Genomic DNA, 17,806 nt, shown 5'->3' on the forward strand with positions numbered 1-17,806 from the left:
TTTCTTTGTGTCTTTTTAACCCTTTTTACAGTGTGCATGAATATATATTTTCCTCGAATCTTAATTTAGTTTCAGAGTTTTCATCTTGAAATTCTTAGTTTCTGCATTGCGGTTTGTTCTTATCCCCTTTGTATATTTCTTTTTGCGTCTTAAAATTCACTTGTAATTAAATCATTAAATGTTACTGTTTTTTTCAGGCACTTCATTTTCTTGCAATTGAATTTTGTTTTCAGTGGTCATTGCATTTAAGTGTCTTGAATAAATAAGATAATAATGAAATACATGTACCACGAAGTTTGGGAGTAAAGTGATGGGTGGCATCAGAATTTTTCACACAGTTGAGATATGGGGAAAAGACTGGAAGTAAATTATTTGCATCGATATGTCCTGATGACAATTTTAAAGAAAACAAAAAACGTGTTTGCATAAATTGAAGAATTATTTTCCTGTGTTGTGATTGAGAGGTTATGTTGGGGGAGGGGGGCGATGATAACTTCCTCAATGGCTCAAGGGGACGATTCTTTCAAAAAGGTTAAGAACCACTGTTCTAGCCAACTATTCAGGTCCAGTGCTACTTACCGGTAGTTCTTTATTTTAAATTATTGAGATCTGGCTGTGTGTTGCTACTGGCTGGGGACTACCTGAAGTAATTTGAATAATAACACTGTACACTTAACTCAGAATCAACATGGAACTCCAGATCGTCAGAGGGACCAATCAGTTCCAATTCTGTCAAAATGTACTGGAAATAGCCTACCTGAACCATTCTTTGTGTATAGGAGAAAGCTAGGAGTAGGAAGTTAGATATCCACATAGCAAGAACTTAATCTGAAACCTAGCTAATACTTGGCAAAGGACTCCAAAGTGGAAGTAAAGTCTTCAAGGAAGTAAAAATTACCAGTACTGTATTCCTTATGTATACTGGTAGTTCATTTCAATTGCCTGCTCAATGGCTCCCTTCTATCTAGTTTGACTTTGTTTTAGCATGGGCACTTAGCACATTGTATCTCATACAATGGCCTTGCAAGGAATAATATTGATGTACTTCCTTGTACAGTGACTGAAATTGTTTAGAAATTTTAAAAAAACCTCTGCAAATGCCTTGAACTTCCACCATGGCCTAACAAATTTTAACTGCTCTTTACTACCAGAAATGGGGAGAGAAAAAATAATAAATGGCACCACAATAACAGGAAGACATTAAATGAAATTATACTAAAATGAAAGCACTTCTCTATTGCACTTCAGCATGAAGCATCCAGAGGACAAAGTCATTTTAATCATGTTTTATACTGCAGTGTCAAAGTTATTACCTTATAACCTTGTATATGCATATTATAAAAACCATCCATTTATGTTACAGCGAATTACTTTGGGTTAACACTCAGAATTTAGTACCTGAAACAAATCTTAAGTGACAAGACCCTCATTAATCATAATTTTCAGATATTAAAGCCAAAACACAAAGCCTTCTTCTTCACAGTTTGAAACTTCAGGTGATCAAATATTATTGAACACCATCTGCCCAAAATTGCATATCCCTACTCTCAATTCAAAATAGAATTTACTGGCAAAATCTACAATGATAGATGGTGTTTACAGAGGTAAATAGTGTGTCTTGGGGGGGGGGGGGAGTGCAATCCTTGACAAAAAGTATTATTCCATGAGGAAAAAATATTAAGCCTTTCAACTTAGAAGCTCTAACACCAGAGACTCTGAAACTGTTTTGTCTGAGGATTTTGAAATCAAATAGATCCATATACTGATTCAGAGGTTTTAAAGATTAATAAACAATTGACACTATAATTCTTCTGCTTGGGACTTAAAAAGGGTTTGTTAAGTAGACAAAGGACAGATTTTGAAACAGAATTGTGTACAAATGATGGTGTGATTGCCAAACAGTATAAGCTTTTATTGAAATTCGAAACAGAAGAAAAACAAGCGAAAGATAAACATATGATAAAGTGAGTTAAAATGTTGGTTATAATACAGAATTAGAACAAAGGAAAATATATGGTTGAAAGAACTGAAAATTATACTATATTATCATCTTAAAGACAGCTTTTATAAATTATATACTGTTGGTATATGATACAAGAGTAATTGTTTAGAATGGGCATTGGTAAAACCTTCTATACACACTGCAAGAGAGTCCAGGTCAGGGTTTGATTCCTCCTCCTACAACAAGGAACAAAGAAGGTCTAAAAAGACCTGTAAAGGTAGGTTGCTCAGGTCTCAAACCTTCATCCTCTGACAAATTGGAGTCTCTAACCTCCCCTTCCTCCTCCTCAGACTCAGAGGAGTAGCTCTGGTCAGATGGATCCATGGAACACCTATCCTCATAGTCCACCCATTCAGAATGAGCAGAAGGAAACTTTTGCTCAGGGGGTCTGGGCAACCTGGTCCTCTCAGGTGGGGCTCCCTGTTGAGGGAGAGAAGGGAAAAACCCTGAACCCAACCCAGTAGGACGAAGGAGTTGCTGAAATCCTTCAGCAATCCCCTTGTGATGACCCAGGGTGGGATACAAAATAAACACAGGCACAAAAACAGGTGAAGCCCCTTTAATTCCTTCAACTTGGCTTTAAAGCTCCAAATATCCTTGATTGGGGACAAAAAACTCCCCCACAAACAGTTGCAAAAAGGAGGACATGCCGTTCAAACTAAAAATACCTATAAATTATAACTAGAAAAAACAACACAAGCACACTGAAGCAATTAAGGAAATCAGGAAAGATAAGGGCTTGAAAACATCCACAGATATCTGAATACACACTGGGAAGGATGCCAAACTCAGGTAAGAATGGACAGACTAGAAATATTTTCACACTTTGTTTCCAGCACTGGCTCATGCGCAGTCCGTCCTTTTAAATGGTTCTCATAGCGGCAGCCCATGAAGGGGATCAAGGCCCTTTCCTCCTCTGTAGACCATGCCGTTCATGTTTTTCCCTTATCCTCTCCTCCCTGTGGGCCCTAGGATGGAGAGGGGATGGGCTTGGGTCCTCCTCTGACTGCCCAGCCAGCCTGTGCCCTTTCCCAGCCTCCTCCACAACCTCCGGAGCCACACTTCCACTCCCTGTTGGCTGTTCTTCCTCTCCCTCGGAGTCAGTCTCCAACAGGGGCATGACATCCCTGTCTAATGGCCACTGAAACCACTTCTCTAATATCCTCAGGACTCTTAGTTATAGGAGGTTCCACAGGGTGTAGGCCAGCAGTTGTACAGGTAAAGGTGGCCTCCGCCCTCTGTCTATGGCTGCCCTGGGATGGATTATCATGAGGATTGGATCCTTCTGAAACCCAGACGGCCTGCCTAAAACTGGGGCCAGTTCTACTTAAGTCCCGAGGAAAAAGAGGCCTCATCAGCTCCATCTGCAGATGATGAGTGGAGCCCAGTTCTGTTTCTCCAGCCTTGGATACAGTTTGTGGGCAGGCCTGCAAATCACCCGACTGAGGAGACGACTGGCTTCGCCCATGCATCTGCTCCAGGCTTCGAGCAAATTGTCTTTCCAAGGTCTCATGTCTTCTCTTTTCAGCTTTGAGTTGAGTTTTTGAGGCCTTTTTTGTAGCGAAGGCTTTGGCTTTAATCTTGGTTGCGGCTTCTTGCTTAGCTAAATGGGCCTATTCTCCTCTTTCTGGATGGCCTCAGGGAAGCATGGGCCTCCTCGTGGTCTGGTAGGATAGATTGGGCCTGTGCTTTCTCCATTTTATTCAGGGCCTGACACTGAAGGTGCTGAAAGCAGCCTCTCTGTAGTGCCTCCCTAACTTCTAGGCCAGAGTAGCGAGTTCACGCTGTGAGGCCTGAAGAATTCCACTTGTAAGTCATTAAATACTCACTGCTGATCACTATCTAGAGCTCTCAGAGACACGTCTGCTCTTTGACAAGGAGCTGAGTCGAAAGCTGGGTGCCTAGCAACAAGGGCTGGCTTTATCAGCTTGGCAGACTCAGCTTGATGATGTAGGAGGAGTCTAACCCTGACCTGAACTCTCATAGCAGCGTGGAGGAGAATGCATAAAGGCACTTCACATTTCTGTTGGAAATATGAACAAGAGTTGTGATCCACAGCTTTTTTTGCACATCCACCAAGCATTGTATGGATGTTTTTGTATTGTATGATGTTTGGTAGATATGCAAAAAAGCTAGATATGTGCAAAAAAAATAAAGCTAGAAATCATCTACTTTTTATGATGTTTAGTGGATGTGCAAAAAAGCTGGAACTTTTGGATTTAAATCCATATACTGATTCAGAGGTTTTAAAGATTAATATACAATTGACACTAGAATTCTTCCGCTTGGGACTTATGGACAAACAATTGGAAAAATAACATGGAACTTAGTTGTTGGATCCCAGTGACATTATTGAAAGCACAAAGATGGAATGACTTGTCAATATCTTCAATGGAGGAATGCTTAAAGATGATAGAACTTGCTAACATGACCCAGCTGACTTGTCTGATTAGAGAAAGAACAAAATCCATGTTTATTGCTGACTGAGAACCTTTGTATACTTTTTTGCATAAAACAGAAAAAAATGAACTTATGATTTTAATAGTTAGGATTATAGAAGAAAAAGAGTCACAATGTGATTTTAAAGAGAAATAAATTTATATTTGTACTTATAACTGCTATAGAGAAGATTGGAAGCCACATCTTTTTTATCTTTTTTCTTTTTCTTTCTTGCTCTCTCTCAATTTCTTTTCCTTTTTTCTACATTATTACTCTACATTATTTTGTATGTGCTTTATTTTTGTTTTCATGACTTTCAATAACATTATATTTTTAAAAATCTCTTCCTCCTGGAATTTTCCCTGATCAGAGGAAGAAAACAAGGAAGGAACATCAAATTTAAAGTTTCTACAAAATGGTTTAAGAAAAATATACTTTAAGGTAAAGTTACTGAGATTCACTGCAATAATAAAGATACCAATCAGAAGAGCTACTTATTTTCTGAAATATTAGGGTATGCTGCTCATGCAATGCTGCTATTATATGCTGTATATATTTCAGCAGGTAAAATCTATGAATAACAAATCTTGATGCTGCTGATAACAATGTCTGTTTAGCAAAATTATGATAGCATATTTGTATTCCATTCATTAGCAACTTGCTTGGAGTCTGGCATATATTGAAGTATTAAAAAATTAAGTGATCTTGACTGCTGTATGGATTAGTAAACATAATAATGGATGGTAATATACACTACCAAATAATAATAAGACATTAGAAACAGATCTAGTTCCTCTGGTATATATCTGAATTATTTACAATAGATTAATTCACTTCCCAAGTATTTGACTACAGCGGCAATAAAATGACCTACCTCCTGCTAAGCAGCCCCAAATGATACTGTTGAAATGTAGAAATCAGTTTTGATATGCAGTCAATTTCTGACTGAGAAGACTCTGAGAGCTGTTCAGTTCTGGCACTCAGAACAAATCCCAAGCTTTAGAATCTCTTAATTCTCTTAATGTATATTTTGTACATGTGGATCTTAGGATTTGTTGGAATACTAGCACACCAACCCCACTCTGATTTTAAGGTATTATATCTAATGTTGTAGGATTTTTCCTTGTAACATTTGTTTGTCGTGTTTTTTTAAAAATGTTTCCTGACCTGTGCAATGTCCTGGGTTTTTTGGAAGGGAGTAGCAACATACATATCTGTTTTGGCTTTCCTCCAAAAGGTCAAGACGAAGACAAAAAGGACTTGACAACATGGTGTCCTACTGTTGAGGTATTCCCCATTAGGAGAATAAATGCACTCAGGGAAACATAGTGAGTGTGATGTTGAATAACACACAACCAGCATACAGATACACTGAATAGTAAAATGTAGGTTTTATTTCCAGTAAACGGGTAAACAAAGTCCAACAAACAGTCCAAATCATACACGGTTAAAGCAATAAGCATCAGTCCAGGGATAATCCAAAAATGAAGTCAAGTATCATAAACAAAGTTCAGTAAACGGAGTTTGCTAACAGTTGCAAGATTCACAGCAATCAAAGTAGAACGACGATCAGGCAATACGGCAAAACAGGAAATGCAAGAAGAAATAGGAACATCAGCCAATCACAATTACAGCATTCTCTTAAAGATACAGTATTAAATTATTATCCTGGTTTATATATTTCCAACCCAACTGTTAGGTGACGATCATTCCTAACACCTGGGCTATCTTTTTTATAACCTACTGGTATAGAGCAGAAGGTTAATGATTGTTTTTGTTCAAAAACACCTACAAAGTTCTGGATAATATATTATTATGAGGTCAAGCGATGGAATAATATTTCTTTTGCCTAGCTATGACTTAGCAAGGTAGGGAAAGAAACAGCTTCTTACTTTTAAAACTTTTCTTTCTATTTGAGAGGTAAAAGACATATTCATCCTCAATCCTACAGCTTGCCAATAAACGGCTGACCATTGCCATATTTATTTGGGCACCTGATTTATTCTTTCTCTATTATCTCTCTAATATATCATCTTCAACATGATACAATTGCAGATTGTATAATCAGAACACAAATTTTGTCCTGGCCTCACTCTGAAAAAAAGTTGTATGAATTTGGCTGCCTTTAATAAAATCCAAGTTCAGATCTATTTATCAAAATATGTACTTGTAAAATTGCATTTTATACTTTGGCAACTATAGATTGCAAGGGATATACCATACTAAATGCCTTTTGCATTTGGGCATCATATTGAAAAACATGTTGAAGTGAAAATGTGTGAAAGTTTTCTACAATTTTCAAGTACAAAGTTGATGAATCAAACTGCCAAAGGGTTTGCAAGAACCCAAGAAACCATTTCAATGTTCTTATGTTTCCTAGCAACAAATATCTTCTCCATCAGAATAAGACGATTTTGTATACAATCTGGTCGCGTTTGGGGGCAACTTCGTGTCAAGCAAAGCAATGTGGACGTGACTTTCTGAACAGAAATAAGTGACATGTGCAAAATGTTTCAACCTCAATATTCTAACCTCATAGCAGACATGTTGAGTTTTATGAACATGGAATAAAGAGTTGTGATTTAAAACATCAAAGAAAGTTTCACTGTTTTGAGAGGTGCTGTTTTAAGTGCTCCAACTATTCTGAGCACAGCAGTTTGGCTATAGTTTTGTAACAAGTAAATGGACTGTAATTTTCTAGACCTTTTCCAGCCTAGCAGGAAAGCCTAGCCTAGTCCTGACTTTGCTGCTATTAATTTAGGCTGGATGTAATAGGGATGGGGAATGAGGAAAGCAGTTAAGACAGACAGTAGATGGCTCACAGTTGTATAACTGCTAGCCTATCAGGTAAATTACTGTTTTCTTTAAAACAAAACAAACCCTTTGTTAAGTCAAAGTTAAGAGTTCCTAAGAGTAGCTGACTTCTAGCAGCTTGTACCACTCTTCATTCTGCAGATAAGCAATGCGAAGGTCATGTATGAATTTGCACCCATAGGGGTGACTAATTTTGCAGAAGTAATATACCACTTCTTAAACTCTTGCTTTGTTTAATTTTACTGGGCATGTCTGTTGAGGTAATTCCCTGTTAGGAATGGTAATTCTCCAGTTGTTGTATTAACTACATTGTTTAACACATGGTTGCTACACATTGTGGCTTCACCCCACAGTGTTTCAGGTAAACCTGAATCAGATAACATAGTGCGAGCCATGGCTTGTAATGTTTGCCCTCTTCGTTCTGCAAAGGAGTTACGTTGTGGTCTGTAAGGTGCAGAACGTTTATGCTCAACACCAGCTAATTTCAACATTGTTTGGAATCTTTTGTTAACAAACTCAGTCCCATTATCAGTAACTAAAGTAATTACTTTTCATTTTTCTCTCAGCAAACCTTAGCCAGTTAAAGAAATGTTGGAGTGTTTCTGTTTTGTTTTTCATAAAATAGCAGAAACCGTATCATAAGTAATGGTCCATAATACTCAAAATATAACAGGCACCTCCTAAACTAGGTTGCTTAGGACCAATTATGTCAGCAAACACAACCTCTAAAGGTTCTTTGGTCTTAAACCCATTTACTCTGTTTGCAGGAGTAACCTTACTTTTCTCCTGGCTACAGGCATTACAGTTTACATACTTGCTACAGGGTTTCAATTTTACTCCCTCTGACAATTCAACAGTTTGTTTGAGCATTTTGAAATTAATGTGCCCTAGACGTCTATGAAGTAAATGTATACATTCATCATGTGGCTTAACATTGTTATAAACTGAGTTAGCCATCCTCAACTGATCATCATGTATTACATATAAATCATTCTTTAAAGTGGCAGGAACACTTTTACCCTCTTTCTCTATTATACAGTTATCTTCCCTAAAGGTTACTACATAACCAAGATTAACTAAAGCCCTTACTGATAGCAAATTAAATTTTAGTTTAGGTACATATAACATAGTTAAATGCTCATTTATACAAGAATATGCAGTACCTTCACCTGATGCTTTAATCTTCCATCCATTTGCCAATGTTGTTGGCAAATACATGTTGTTTACTCATGGACATCTTTATAAACCTTTTTCTATCTTTAGTAATGCATTGCGATGCTCCACTATCAACAACCCACAAATCATGGTTTACAGTTGAATTGCTAGACATAGCTAAACTAACATTCTTCTTAGCCTTCTGGTGTTTGCCAATATTTTGTTGTTTCCTCTTACAGAATCTAGCTATATATCCCCTAGCCCCACAAGAAAAACATTTCCTAACAGTATAGGCAGTTGAACATAAATCTTCTTGTGGTTGTTTCTTCCTCAGTTGGTTCCTATCCAGCCGTCTTCTTGCTTTGTCTAACAACCTTCCGGTTATGTCAGTCAATGTCAGTTTATCTCTGGGCAGGACTTCCAGTGAAGATACATAATCATCATAACTTTCATCCAATGAGGAAAGAATGATATAAACTTGATGCAGCTCTGAAAATATCAGTTCTTTGTCATGTAGCTCTTGAAAAGTTCTTTTCATTAAGTTTAAATGAGCTAACATATCTCCACCTTTCAGAAGACATGCTCTAAACAGTTTACGTGTAAGATGTATGTGTGCACCTACACTGTCACAAACATAAATCCTCTTCAAATTCTCCTAACACTTAGCAGCAGACTCTTCTCCACGAATATGGACTAGCTGCTGGTCACTCAGTGTTAGTCCAATTATACAAGGAGCTCGTTCGTTGTTCTGTTTAAAGTCAGCAAGCTTCTTGGAATCATCCTCATTATTTGGATCCCAAGCATTTACATCCAGTGGGTCTTGAACTACATTCCATAAACCTTCTCTACGCAGATGTAGACTGCACTTCATAGACCAGGAAACATAGTTTGTTCCATCCAACCGGGTTATCAGTGATAGACTTGTTGAAGTGTCTTGTGCCATCCTTACCAGGATAGTAACCCACAATTAAACAGTAAACAGCTGTCTGTATACAGTACTGTGTATTCACACCAACTCTCAGTTATCTGAGCCTGGTATGGCCTGGGCCCATAACCAATGTTGAGGTAATTCCCCGTTAGGAGAATGAGAGCATACAGGGAGATGTATTGAGAGAAGTGTTTGAATAATACACACACAGCACACAGATAACACTGTACAGTAAATGTAGGTTTTTACTTCCAGAAAAGTTTAAGCAAAGTTCAAAACAATCAGTCCAAAGTCATTCACAGGTAAGATCAGTCAGTTTTTAGTCCAGGGATAATCCAATAACAAAGTCCAGTATCAAAAAACAGTTCAGTATCAGACTTACAGCAAATCCAAGAATATCAGTCAATTGGGAAAAATGGAGGAACGGCAATACTCTCCAACAGAAGGAAAAAGAGACTCACTGTGACTTCTTCTGAGACTAAGACTAAGACAACCCAGGTTTCTGGCTCCATCTTATGGCTGTTTGAGAAACCACACCCAATTACACCTCCAGGACTCTCTTAAAGATACAGTATTAAAATGTCTATCCTGGTTTATGTATTTCCAACCCAAATAGTTGTTAGGTGACTTATATTCCTAACAATGTCTACCCTAAGCTTGATCTCAGCTTTCCTTCTACTGTTAATGCTATTCATGCAATTAAGAACTGGTAGCTTCCTTTTCACTCCTCCACCACCCAACCACCCCCGCAATTTCTGCCTGTAGACAAAGCCACTCCAATCTGCAAGGAAAAACATCAGCAAGAACGATATACAGTAGATGCTCTTACACTTGGCAGGCAAACTATAAAAAAAACAACCCAGAGCCTATATGAAACTAGCCAGAGCCATTTAAAAAAAAACCTGAAACAACCAGGAAGCTGCACAGAGATGATGTACTAACTGAAAATAAAATTCAGAAGAATGTTAATTGAATGTTCTCTTTTGTCATCCAGAGAATATTCTGCAGTGACCTGGAATTTATATTCAGAAACTGAAAAGACCTCTGTTCTTTCTATTATGGTAGACAGGGCTGGGTGGGGAGGAGGGTTCACTATAGATGCTAATAATCTAAATTATCTAAAATAATGTAAAAATATTTTCCCATTGTTCCCATTGTTTCCTATGTGGATTTATTTATAATGTTTCCCCCCCCACAAAACGTTTTCTAAGCCATATCCTTAGGTGATTTTTTTCTAATTTACAAACAAATAGTATTTGGTGTGTGCCACAACCTCACCTATCCTTACAGCCCTGTGATGGTAAACAAGGGGCAGTGTTAAATGGTCGTAATTCAAAGACTACCTGTAATAGTTGAATGCAGTAGGAATGGGCTTCTTAAAACAGCTTGTGTGTTAAAACAAAGGGGGAAAGAGTCAGGAATTAACAGGTGCTGAATAAATGTGGATTGAATAGAAAAGCAAGTGGCCAATATGAAAGGATTACATTGAGGTGATTTGTTCATATAGCCAGAAGGATTGAGGATAAAATTATAAAACAAATGTATGAAAGACGAGTAAATGGGCTGAAAAGGGGGGGAAATATTTTTTTTTGCTCATGCCTATTTCACAGGAATCTTCACAGATTGGCAATTTATCTTTTACCAAGATAAACTAAGAGATTAGAACATAGCATAAGGTTCAAATTCTTGTACTTGTAATTCTAGATTATTTCTGTGATTCAATGACATCATGTCCAACCTATTTCAGTATTATACAACTTAGAATTAAATTAAAAAGAAAAACCTTAATTAATAAATCTTGACTCCCAAAGAAAATATCATTTGTTTCCTGAATAAATGGCACAATTTAAGTGTGGAAATCAGGGTCTTATTTGATTTCTTTCCCTTTTCCCAGAAGCTCCTTAGTGAGAGAATATGCAGCTTTTAAAATTCATACCTAACAGGCATCAAAAATCTGTATCAGTTAAGAGATAAAGCCTCCCTAAAAAATTAACTTTAGCTAACAGTTATTTATTTATATGTATGTTATAATTGGGCATTATCAGAGATGGCATAACTGAATTTCTGCTTTGTTGGGAGGGAAAAAACCTTCTGCCATTTCTGGTTCCATCTGTTTAATAAAATTCTTATCACTTAGCAAACACCCAGTCTATAAGTGGTTCTTGACTGTATTCACATTTGAATCACATAAAGCAATAAGCTTCATAAAAGCATGAATTGTATTGGCATTCATATGACATACTTTAATTTTAGAATATCAAATGACATCAGGAAATAATCTAGCCAAAAAGAATTCCTACGTGCAAAGAAAAGGAAAGTATATTCCAACTGGAGTGGATTAAAAGAAGACTAAATAACACTAAATTAAATTGAGACATGTAATGTAACACACTTAATATACAGATGTTAGGGGGGAAATGCATACTTTTTCTCAGGAATATGAGATGAATCCAAGAAAGATTAACCCTTTGGCAAGGATTAAAATGCAGCCTTTTCTACATTTTTCAATAAACTATTTAGAAGATCTGTTAATTAAAATCATAACACCTTTTGAATCAGAGCCAATTTAGTGTAGTGGTTAAGGTGCTGGTCTACAAATCACAAGAACACAATGAGTTCTACTAGTCCTCCTTTAGGCAAGAAAGCTGGTTTTGTGTGACTTACTCTCTCACAACATACACTTCCCAGGGTGGTTGTTGTGCGGAATATAGGGAGCATTACGTACGTTTCCTTGAACTAACAAATAAAGACAAGATAAAATAATAATAATTCCCACCAAAGGAATGGTACTTCCTCTCCCAGAAGTCCTCTACACATCCAGGACCTGTCTCCTATCCTAGTGTAACATCTTGGTAATTCTGTCGTACCACCCATCTTCTAGAAAATCACCTGGACTTGTAGCTTAGAATGTGATTAGAGGTTCCAGGGCTTTCTCTTCCAGTAGGGAACAAATAAATCTGGCAAAAGGTAAAAATCAAACGTTATTTTTTAAAACAGGAACTGAAGAAATATAATATAGGAAGCCCAATTTATAAAAATCGATACAATGTTCCCAGTAGACCATAAGACACTGTTCATCCACGATAATTAATGACCATGGGAGAACGATGGCTTTCATCTTAAATATCAGCTCCCAAGAAATTAAGAAGCAGAAAAATAAACCTTGAACTTAATCTAAAATTACACATAATGCCCTACATGTACAGAAAGAAAGAATAAGAGAGAACAAGGCTTCTAAAGTATAAAGGCAAAAGATATTAAAACAACACAATCTCTAATTAGAGCAGTTATCTGTTCCTTAGAAGTTACTTTAATACAGTACTATAACAAAGTTCTCTGGGTTGTTTTTTTGTCCGTGGACCTTTCATGGCTTTGTGGTATACAGTAATCTTAGTCACTTTATCAGAGCAATTGGGCTGAAGATACTCTCTACTTATTTTCCTAACTCAGCACAAAAACCTCTTGCTTCATACCGCCTTCCACCTCTAGTTTTAAAAGAACAACAAATGAAACAGTAAGGGAATCTCATATGCCATAAAGCCCATGATCGAGAAAAGATGTGTATCCAACCTAGTACTGCCTGGCATTTAACTGACAGGATGGTTGTAGGATTGGGCCCTATTCATATCATTCTTCATCTCATTAATAAATACAAATTTAACGAACTTGCTCTCTCATTCGATAATTCTGGCCACCTAAAGCTTATTACAGTATAAAGATATTAATTAAGAGTTTAGGAAGGATAGATCATTTCCCAATGACAAAAATTTATTCCATCAGCAAGAATAATAGGGTGCTTAATAATAATACTTCAGGTTCAAGATACCAGCACAGTTTTTATACTTTCATTTCAAAGTTTTATAAAGGTGGCTGGAACAAAAATGAAACCGGTTGGCATTAAAAGTTGTCATAAAAAATGAGCGTGAGTATGGAGGCTACCATTAACAGAAGGGCTCTAATTATAGAGTGTACAGTAAAATGGAAGTGGTGTATAATAAGAATAAAGAGTTTATTATAAGCATGCACAAAAATGGAAAAAATGTGTTCAACACGGAAGAAACCATTCTGTTCCAGAAGTTCTTCTAAATCAGTGTTTAGCTGCTGGGGGTTCTTTTCCATGGTTTACAACAATTGAGAGTTGGAATGCTTTGAATATTCCAGGATTTGGATGACATCAGAACTGGAGAGTGAGTAAAGCAAAACCAGTGTGTTGTTGCCCTTTCTTCCCTCAGCAGCTCCCAGTCCAGTCTATCCCAATAACCTCTATCTCCCCAGGACCTTCCTTTCCCATTTCCACTCCACTACCAATGGCTTTTTCCCTGCTCTTCTCTCCACACCTTCACTCCTCCTACCTGGATGAAAACAATGCCATTTTGTATTGTGCACGGACCCACGCTAAAAATATCAATTGGGCACAGATCATCCTAAACCAGTTGCTCTATATATGGAAGGGAATAGAGCCAATAGGAAAGAACACCAATGAGCTATGAGTTATGATCAGTATAGAGAGTCCTCAACTTATGACCACAATTGAGCCCAAAATTTCTGCTGCTAAGCAAAACATTTGTTAAGTTAGTTTTGCCCTATTTTACAACCTCTCTTGCCACAGTAGTTAAGTGAATCACTGCAGTTGTTAAGTTAAAGCTCGGTTGGTAAGTGAATTTGACTTCCTCATTGACTTTGCTTGTCAGAAGGTCACCAAAGGGGATCACATGACCCCAGGACACTGTAACCATCATAAATATAAGTCAGTTGCCAAGTGTTTGAATTTTGATGAGAATGCTGCAATGGTTGTAAGTGTGAAAAATGGTCATAAGTCACTTTTTTCAATATCGATATAACTCAAATGGTCACTAAAAGAACTGTTGTAAGTCGAAGACTACCTGTACTTCTTAATTGCACAACACAGAGACAGATTTAACCTTAATTTCAACTGGGAAATTGTGAGCATCCTAGACCCAGCTAAGTCCAAAAATGCCAACGAAGCCTTCAGACCAATCAGCCATCAACAGATACACAAAGATAAGCAACACCCACATACCATTCAAGAGACAATAAAAAAACTAAAAAGAAAACAAAAAGACCAAAACTGCTCCTTGCCAGCAATCAATACCCAGATAAACAGAGATTATTTTCAGGATTAACAATAGACAATCAACAGCCTAATCAAAGAAATACCAAGAATACTGCCAGCAACGTAGACAGAGAATGCCATTAGTATATAAACAGAGAGCAAACCCCACCCGCTTCTAGCACTGATGATGTTACCTAGTTGGATAATAAAACACCTGCAAGAAACTAAGCCAATTCAGAGAGCATTAAGGATCCCACAATACAGTACAACTTTTTCACATGACTATAATTTCTAAACTTAAAATACTTCAATGCTGTAAGCTAAATCTACCCAACTGAAATTAGTCTTTTCCTGACAGTATACAAAGCTGATACCTGTGAACAGAAAACAAGGCAGAGAACACAGAAAATTAGGAAGAAGAAAAAAATACATACTGCCAGAGCTTTTGATAGTTTGGTTCTATAACTGTTGAGGACAATGGTAACAAACTCCTGTTGAGGAACATAGGCATATCCACCAAGCAAGTAAACTTTTCTTACACGAACTAAATCTGCAGCATCACAGAAAGGGACCTGTTTAAAAAAAAAGTATGATCTATAAAAGAATAGACTACAATTTTATTTCAATTAATTATATAAAATACTATTTAAAACTACAATAGATCACTTTTATCCAGCCTAGTGTTGGATAATCACCTAGCACCAAACATCCAGTATGTTATATGACTTTTTTTGGTATGAGTGATGGGTCCTGCAGTCCAAAACATCTGGAGATTTAAAACAAATCAATTTTTAAAACCCAGGAAAGAAAATTTTGATTTCAAGCCATGCGATGTGAAACCACAATCTAGTTTCCACTGGACATGTTTAAACTAACTTTATCAGACATGATGGCTGGAAATTCTAGGCACACCAGTCCTGATATGCCCTGGGTTAGGGAAAACTAAATTAAGAACATCTAGATGTCACAAGGTACGTATTATACAACTGCATGAATTTCTATGTAAATTGACATGATTGCAAACTGCTGATCAGATACTTTCATTTCACAAAAGATATATATTTAAAACTAAATATGTAGATTAACATGCGAATGCATCAAAATGGACTGCACTGTTTTACTACACATTACTTCTGACAGTCTCTCCTGAGACTAATAGAGACCAATGAAGATGGCTACATGAGGGTAGGATCATATCACAAATGACCACGTTATCAGTATATCTATATATGGGAGCCAAAGCATAACCAAAAAAGGGTTCCTGTTATTTTCAGATATTAAAATGATTTCTAAATGATTTCTAAAACTTAGAGCAATCGAGTCTGCTTCCTGAAGTAGGGCACATGGCCTTGTTAAATATATTAATTAGCTCTGTGAAACAGATCTGAAGTAGTACTTGTAAGTTCAAGTTTCAGCAAATGCTTCTTCAGACAAACTGCAGCTCTTTCTTAAATATAAGTTACATTTCAATAGCCCGACACTGTACTTTCACCCTGGAAAAATATTCATCCACTTATTTGCATGGATACTGGTAGTGTACTGTAGTATTAGGATAGAGATAGACTTTGACTTATGATCGTTTATGTAGAAGAAAAGGCTGGAGGGTGGAGTTAAATGTGTCATCAATTTGGAATTGTTACATTCCCACAAAGAATCCAAGCTAGTGGGGTGGGTTCTTGGCTAACAACTGGCGGAATTTGACGACAACAAAGACTGCAGGAATTGCTGTCACTAAGCAATATGGCCTAGTGATGTTGAGTTTTTCCAACATCCTTGCTTAGCCATGGAAATCCCAGTCCCATTTGCTGTTACAACTTGAGGACTACCTGTAAATCAATCACCCATATTTTACACAAAAGAACTGGTATATGAAATAACAATATTGCTCTTTTGAATAGAAAAATTGTAAAACCAGGAAGAGAACGATGGAGAATTGTAACTTATCATCACAGCTGCCATCTGCTCCAGTGGTGGTATTCTACCGGTTCGGCCCGGTTCTTCCAAGCCGGTAGCGGCGATGAGCAGTGGGGACCAAACTGGTTCTCTCCACCACCCTGCTGTTGGGCCCACCCGCCTGCCTGGGCTTCCATACTCACCTTTATCCTCTAAATTTGAACCGCAGCTCCTTTGTGTGGCACAGCACAGTGCCGGGTGGCAGCTACTGAATCGACCGGGAGAGTACAGGCTTGCAGGAGGTGAGTTAAAACGCCTCTGCACCTGCGTAAAATGTGCGTTTGGCATGTGCACCCATGCAAAGTGTGTGCACATGCGCCAAGCGCGCCCACCAAGCCATGGCCACTGAACCGGTGGTAAAAATACCAATCTGCTCACTTACCTTATAGAAGACATTATTTTTCAGTTCGTTGTTTCCAGGAGTTGCATTTAATAGCTGGTCTTCCATGTTCAGCTTTTCAGTTTCTGGAAGCTAAAACAATTGTCGTATTTTTAATATTCATTGACAGTTTTTTTAAGGTACCTGAATAAATAACTCCAGGTTAACTGTACAGAAGTGTGAAAATTATATGATTAAAAAAAGATATTAACGGTTAAAAAGGAAGGCATGCATGAAAATGATAAAAAGTAGCACACAGTCTAATATAATTGAGTAGGAGCAAGCTTCATGTATACACTACTTTCACTTGCTGAGGCTTTTATTTAGTTATACTTAGCACAGCATGACACCATCTTGTGTCATGCTGAACAATTAATGGCAATTATTTAGATCAAATAAGCTAGCCAAATCCTATTTTATGAATCAGGATCATTTCAACATCCCATAGTTCATGTTGATCACAGCTCCAAAACTCACTGTAGCTTGTGCTTGTCATGTTGAAATTATGACTTACCACTTTATTGGAATTGTGGGTGTGCATGACATGTAAAATATATTTTGTTTCAAAACAAAACAAAACAAAAAAATCATTGTGTCCCAGCAATTCTGCTGAATCTTCACTCTGGCCATAATTTGGCTGAAACAAAATCTGAAGGGATCCCAGAATGATCATTTGCATCAAGCAGAACAATGAAATGGGTCGCTATCTGTGTCTCTTCCATCTTCACAGCATTCTCCCTTCCTTCCCTCCATCCCATCAAACACTGCTACACTGCTAAAATGGTCTGTGCAACCATTTTTTCTTACAATGGTCTCAGCAGTAAGGAAGAGGCTTCCAACATAGCATTTCTAATAGGCCTTCTACTCAAAACATTTTGGTCATATTCAGAACAAATAACCCAATTTCACTCTGTATATGGACCAAATATCTAAAATTATTATATTTCAGTCTAAGTATTTGACCACCCCAAAACCAGCGTTCAGACTTTTTCATCCATGTTGCAGTCATTATTTATTTGGATGTAGAGTATTTTAAAGCCATAAAATATCCACCTCATAATA

At 37.3% G+C, this 17,806-nt stretch overlaps 1 protein-coding gene across 2 annotated transcripts in view; it reads right to left on the minus strand.

Annotated features, from left to right (window-relative positions):
- The window catches only part of PRIM2 (DNA primase subunit 2), a 99,304-nt gene that overhangs the window by 53,850 nt on the left and 27,648 nt on the right, over window positions 1-17,806 (minus strand). The window contains exons 6-7 of one of the 2 annotated variants that reach the window (XM_026665234.2): window positions 16,748-16,837; window positions 14,847-14,984 (exon numbers count right to left, since the gene is read on the minus strand). The exons of the other annotated variant lie outside the window; for it this stretch is intronic. Coding sequence (XP_026521019.2) covers window positions 14,847-14,984; window positions 16,748-16,837 — 228 coding nt within the window. The remainder of the gene's footprint in view (window positions 1-14,846; window positions 14,985-16,747; window positions 16,838-17,806) is intronic. 2 annotated transcript variants of the gene reach the window in all.

The sequence above is a fragment of the Notechis scutatus genome, chromosome 1 (assembly GCF_049901735.1).
Source record: "Notechis scutatus isolate UNSWTSFEM ecotype Mainland chromosome 1, rNotScu1.2, whole genome shotgun sequence".
Classification (NCBI taxonomy): Eukaryota; Metazoa; Chordata; class Lepidosauria; order Squamata; family Elapidae; genus Notechis; species Notechis scutatus.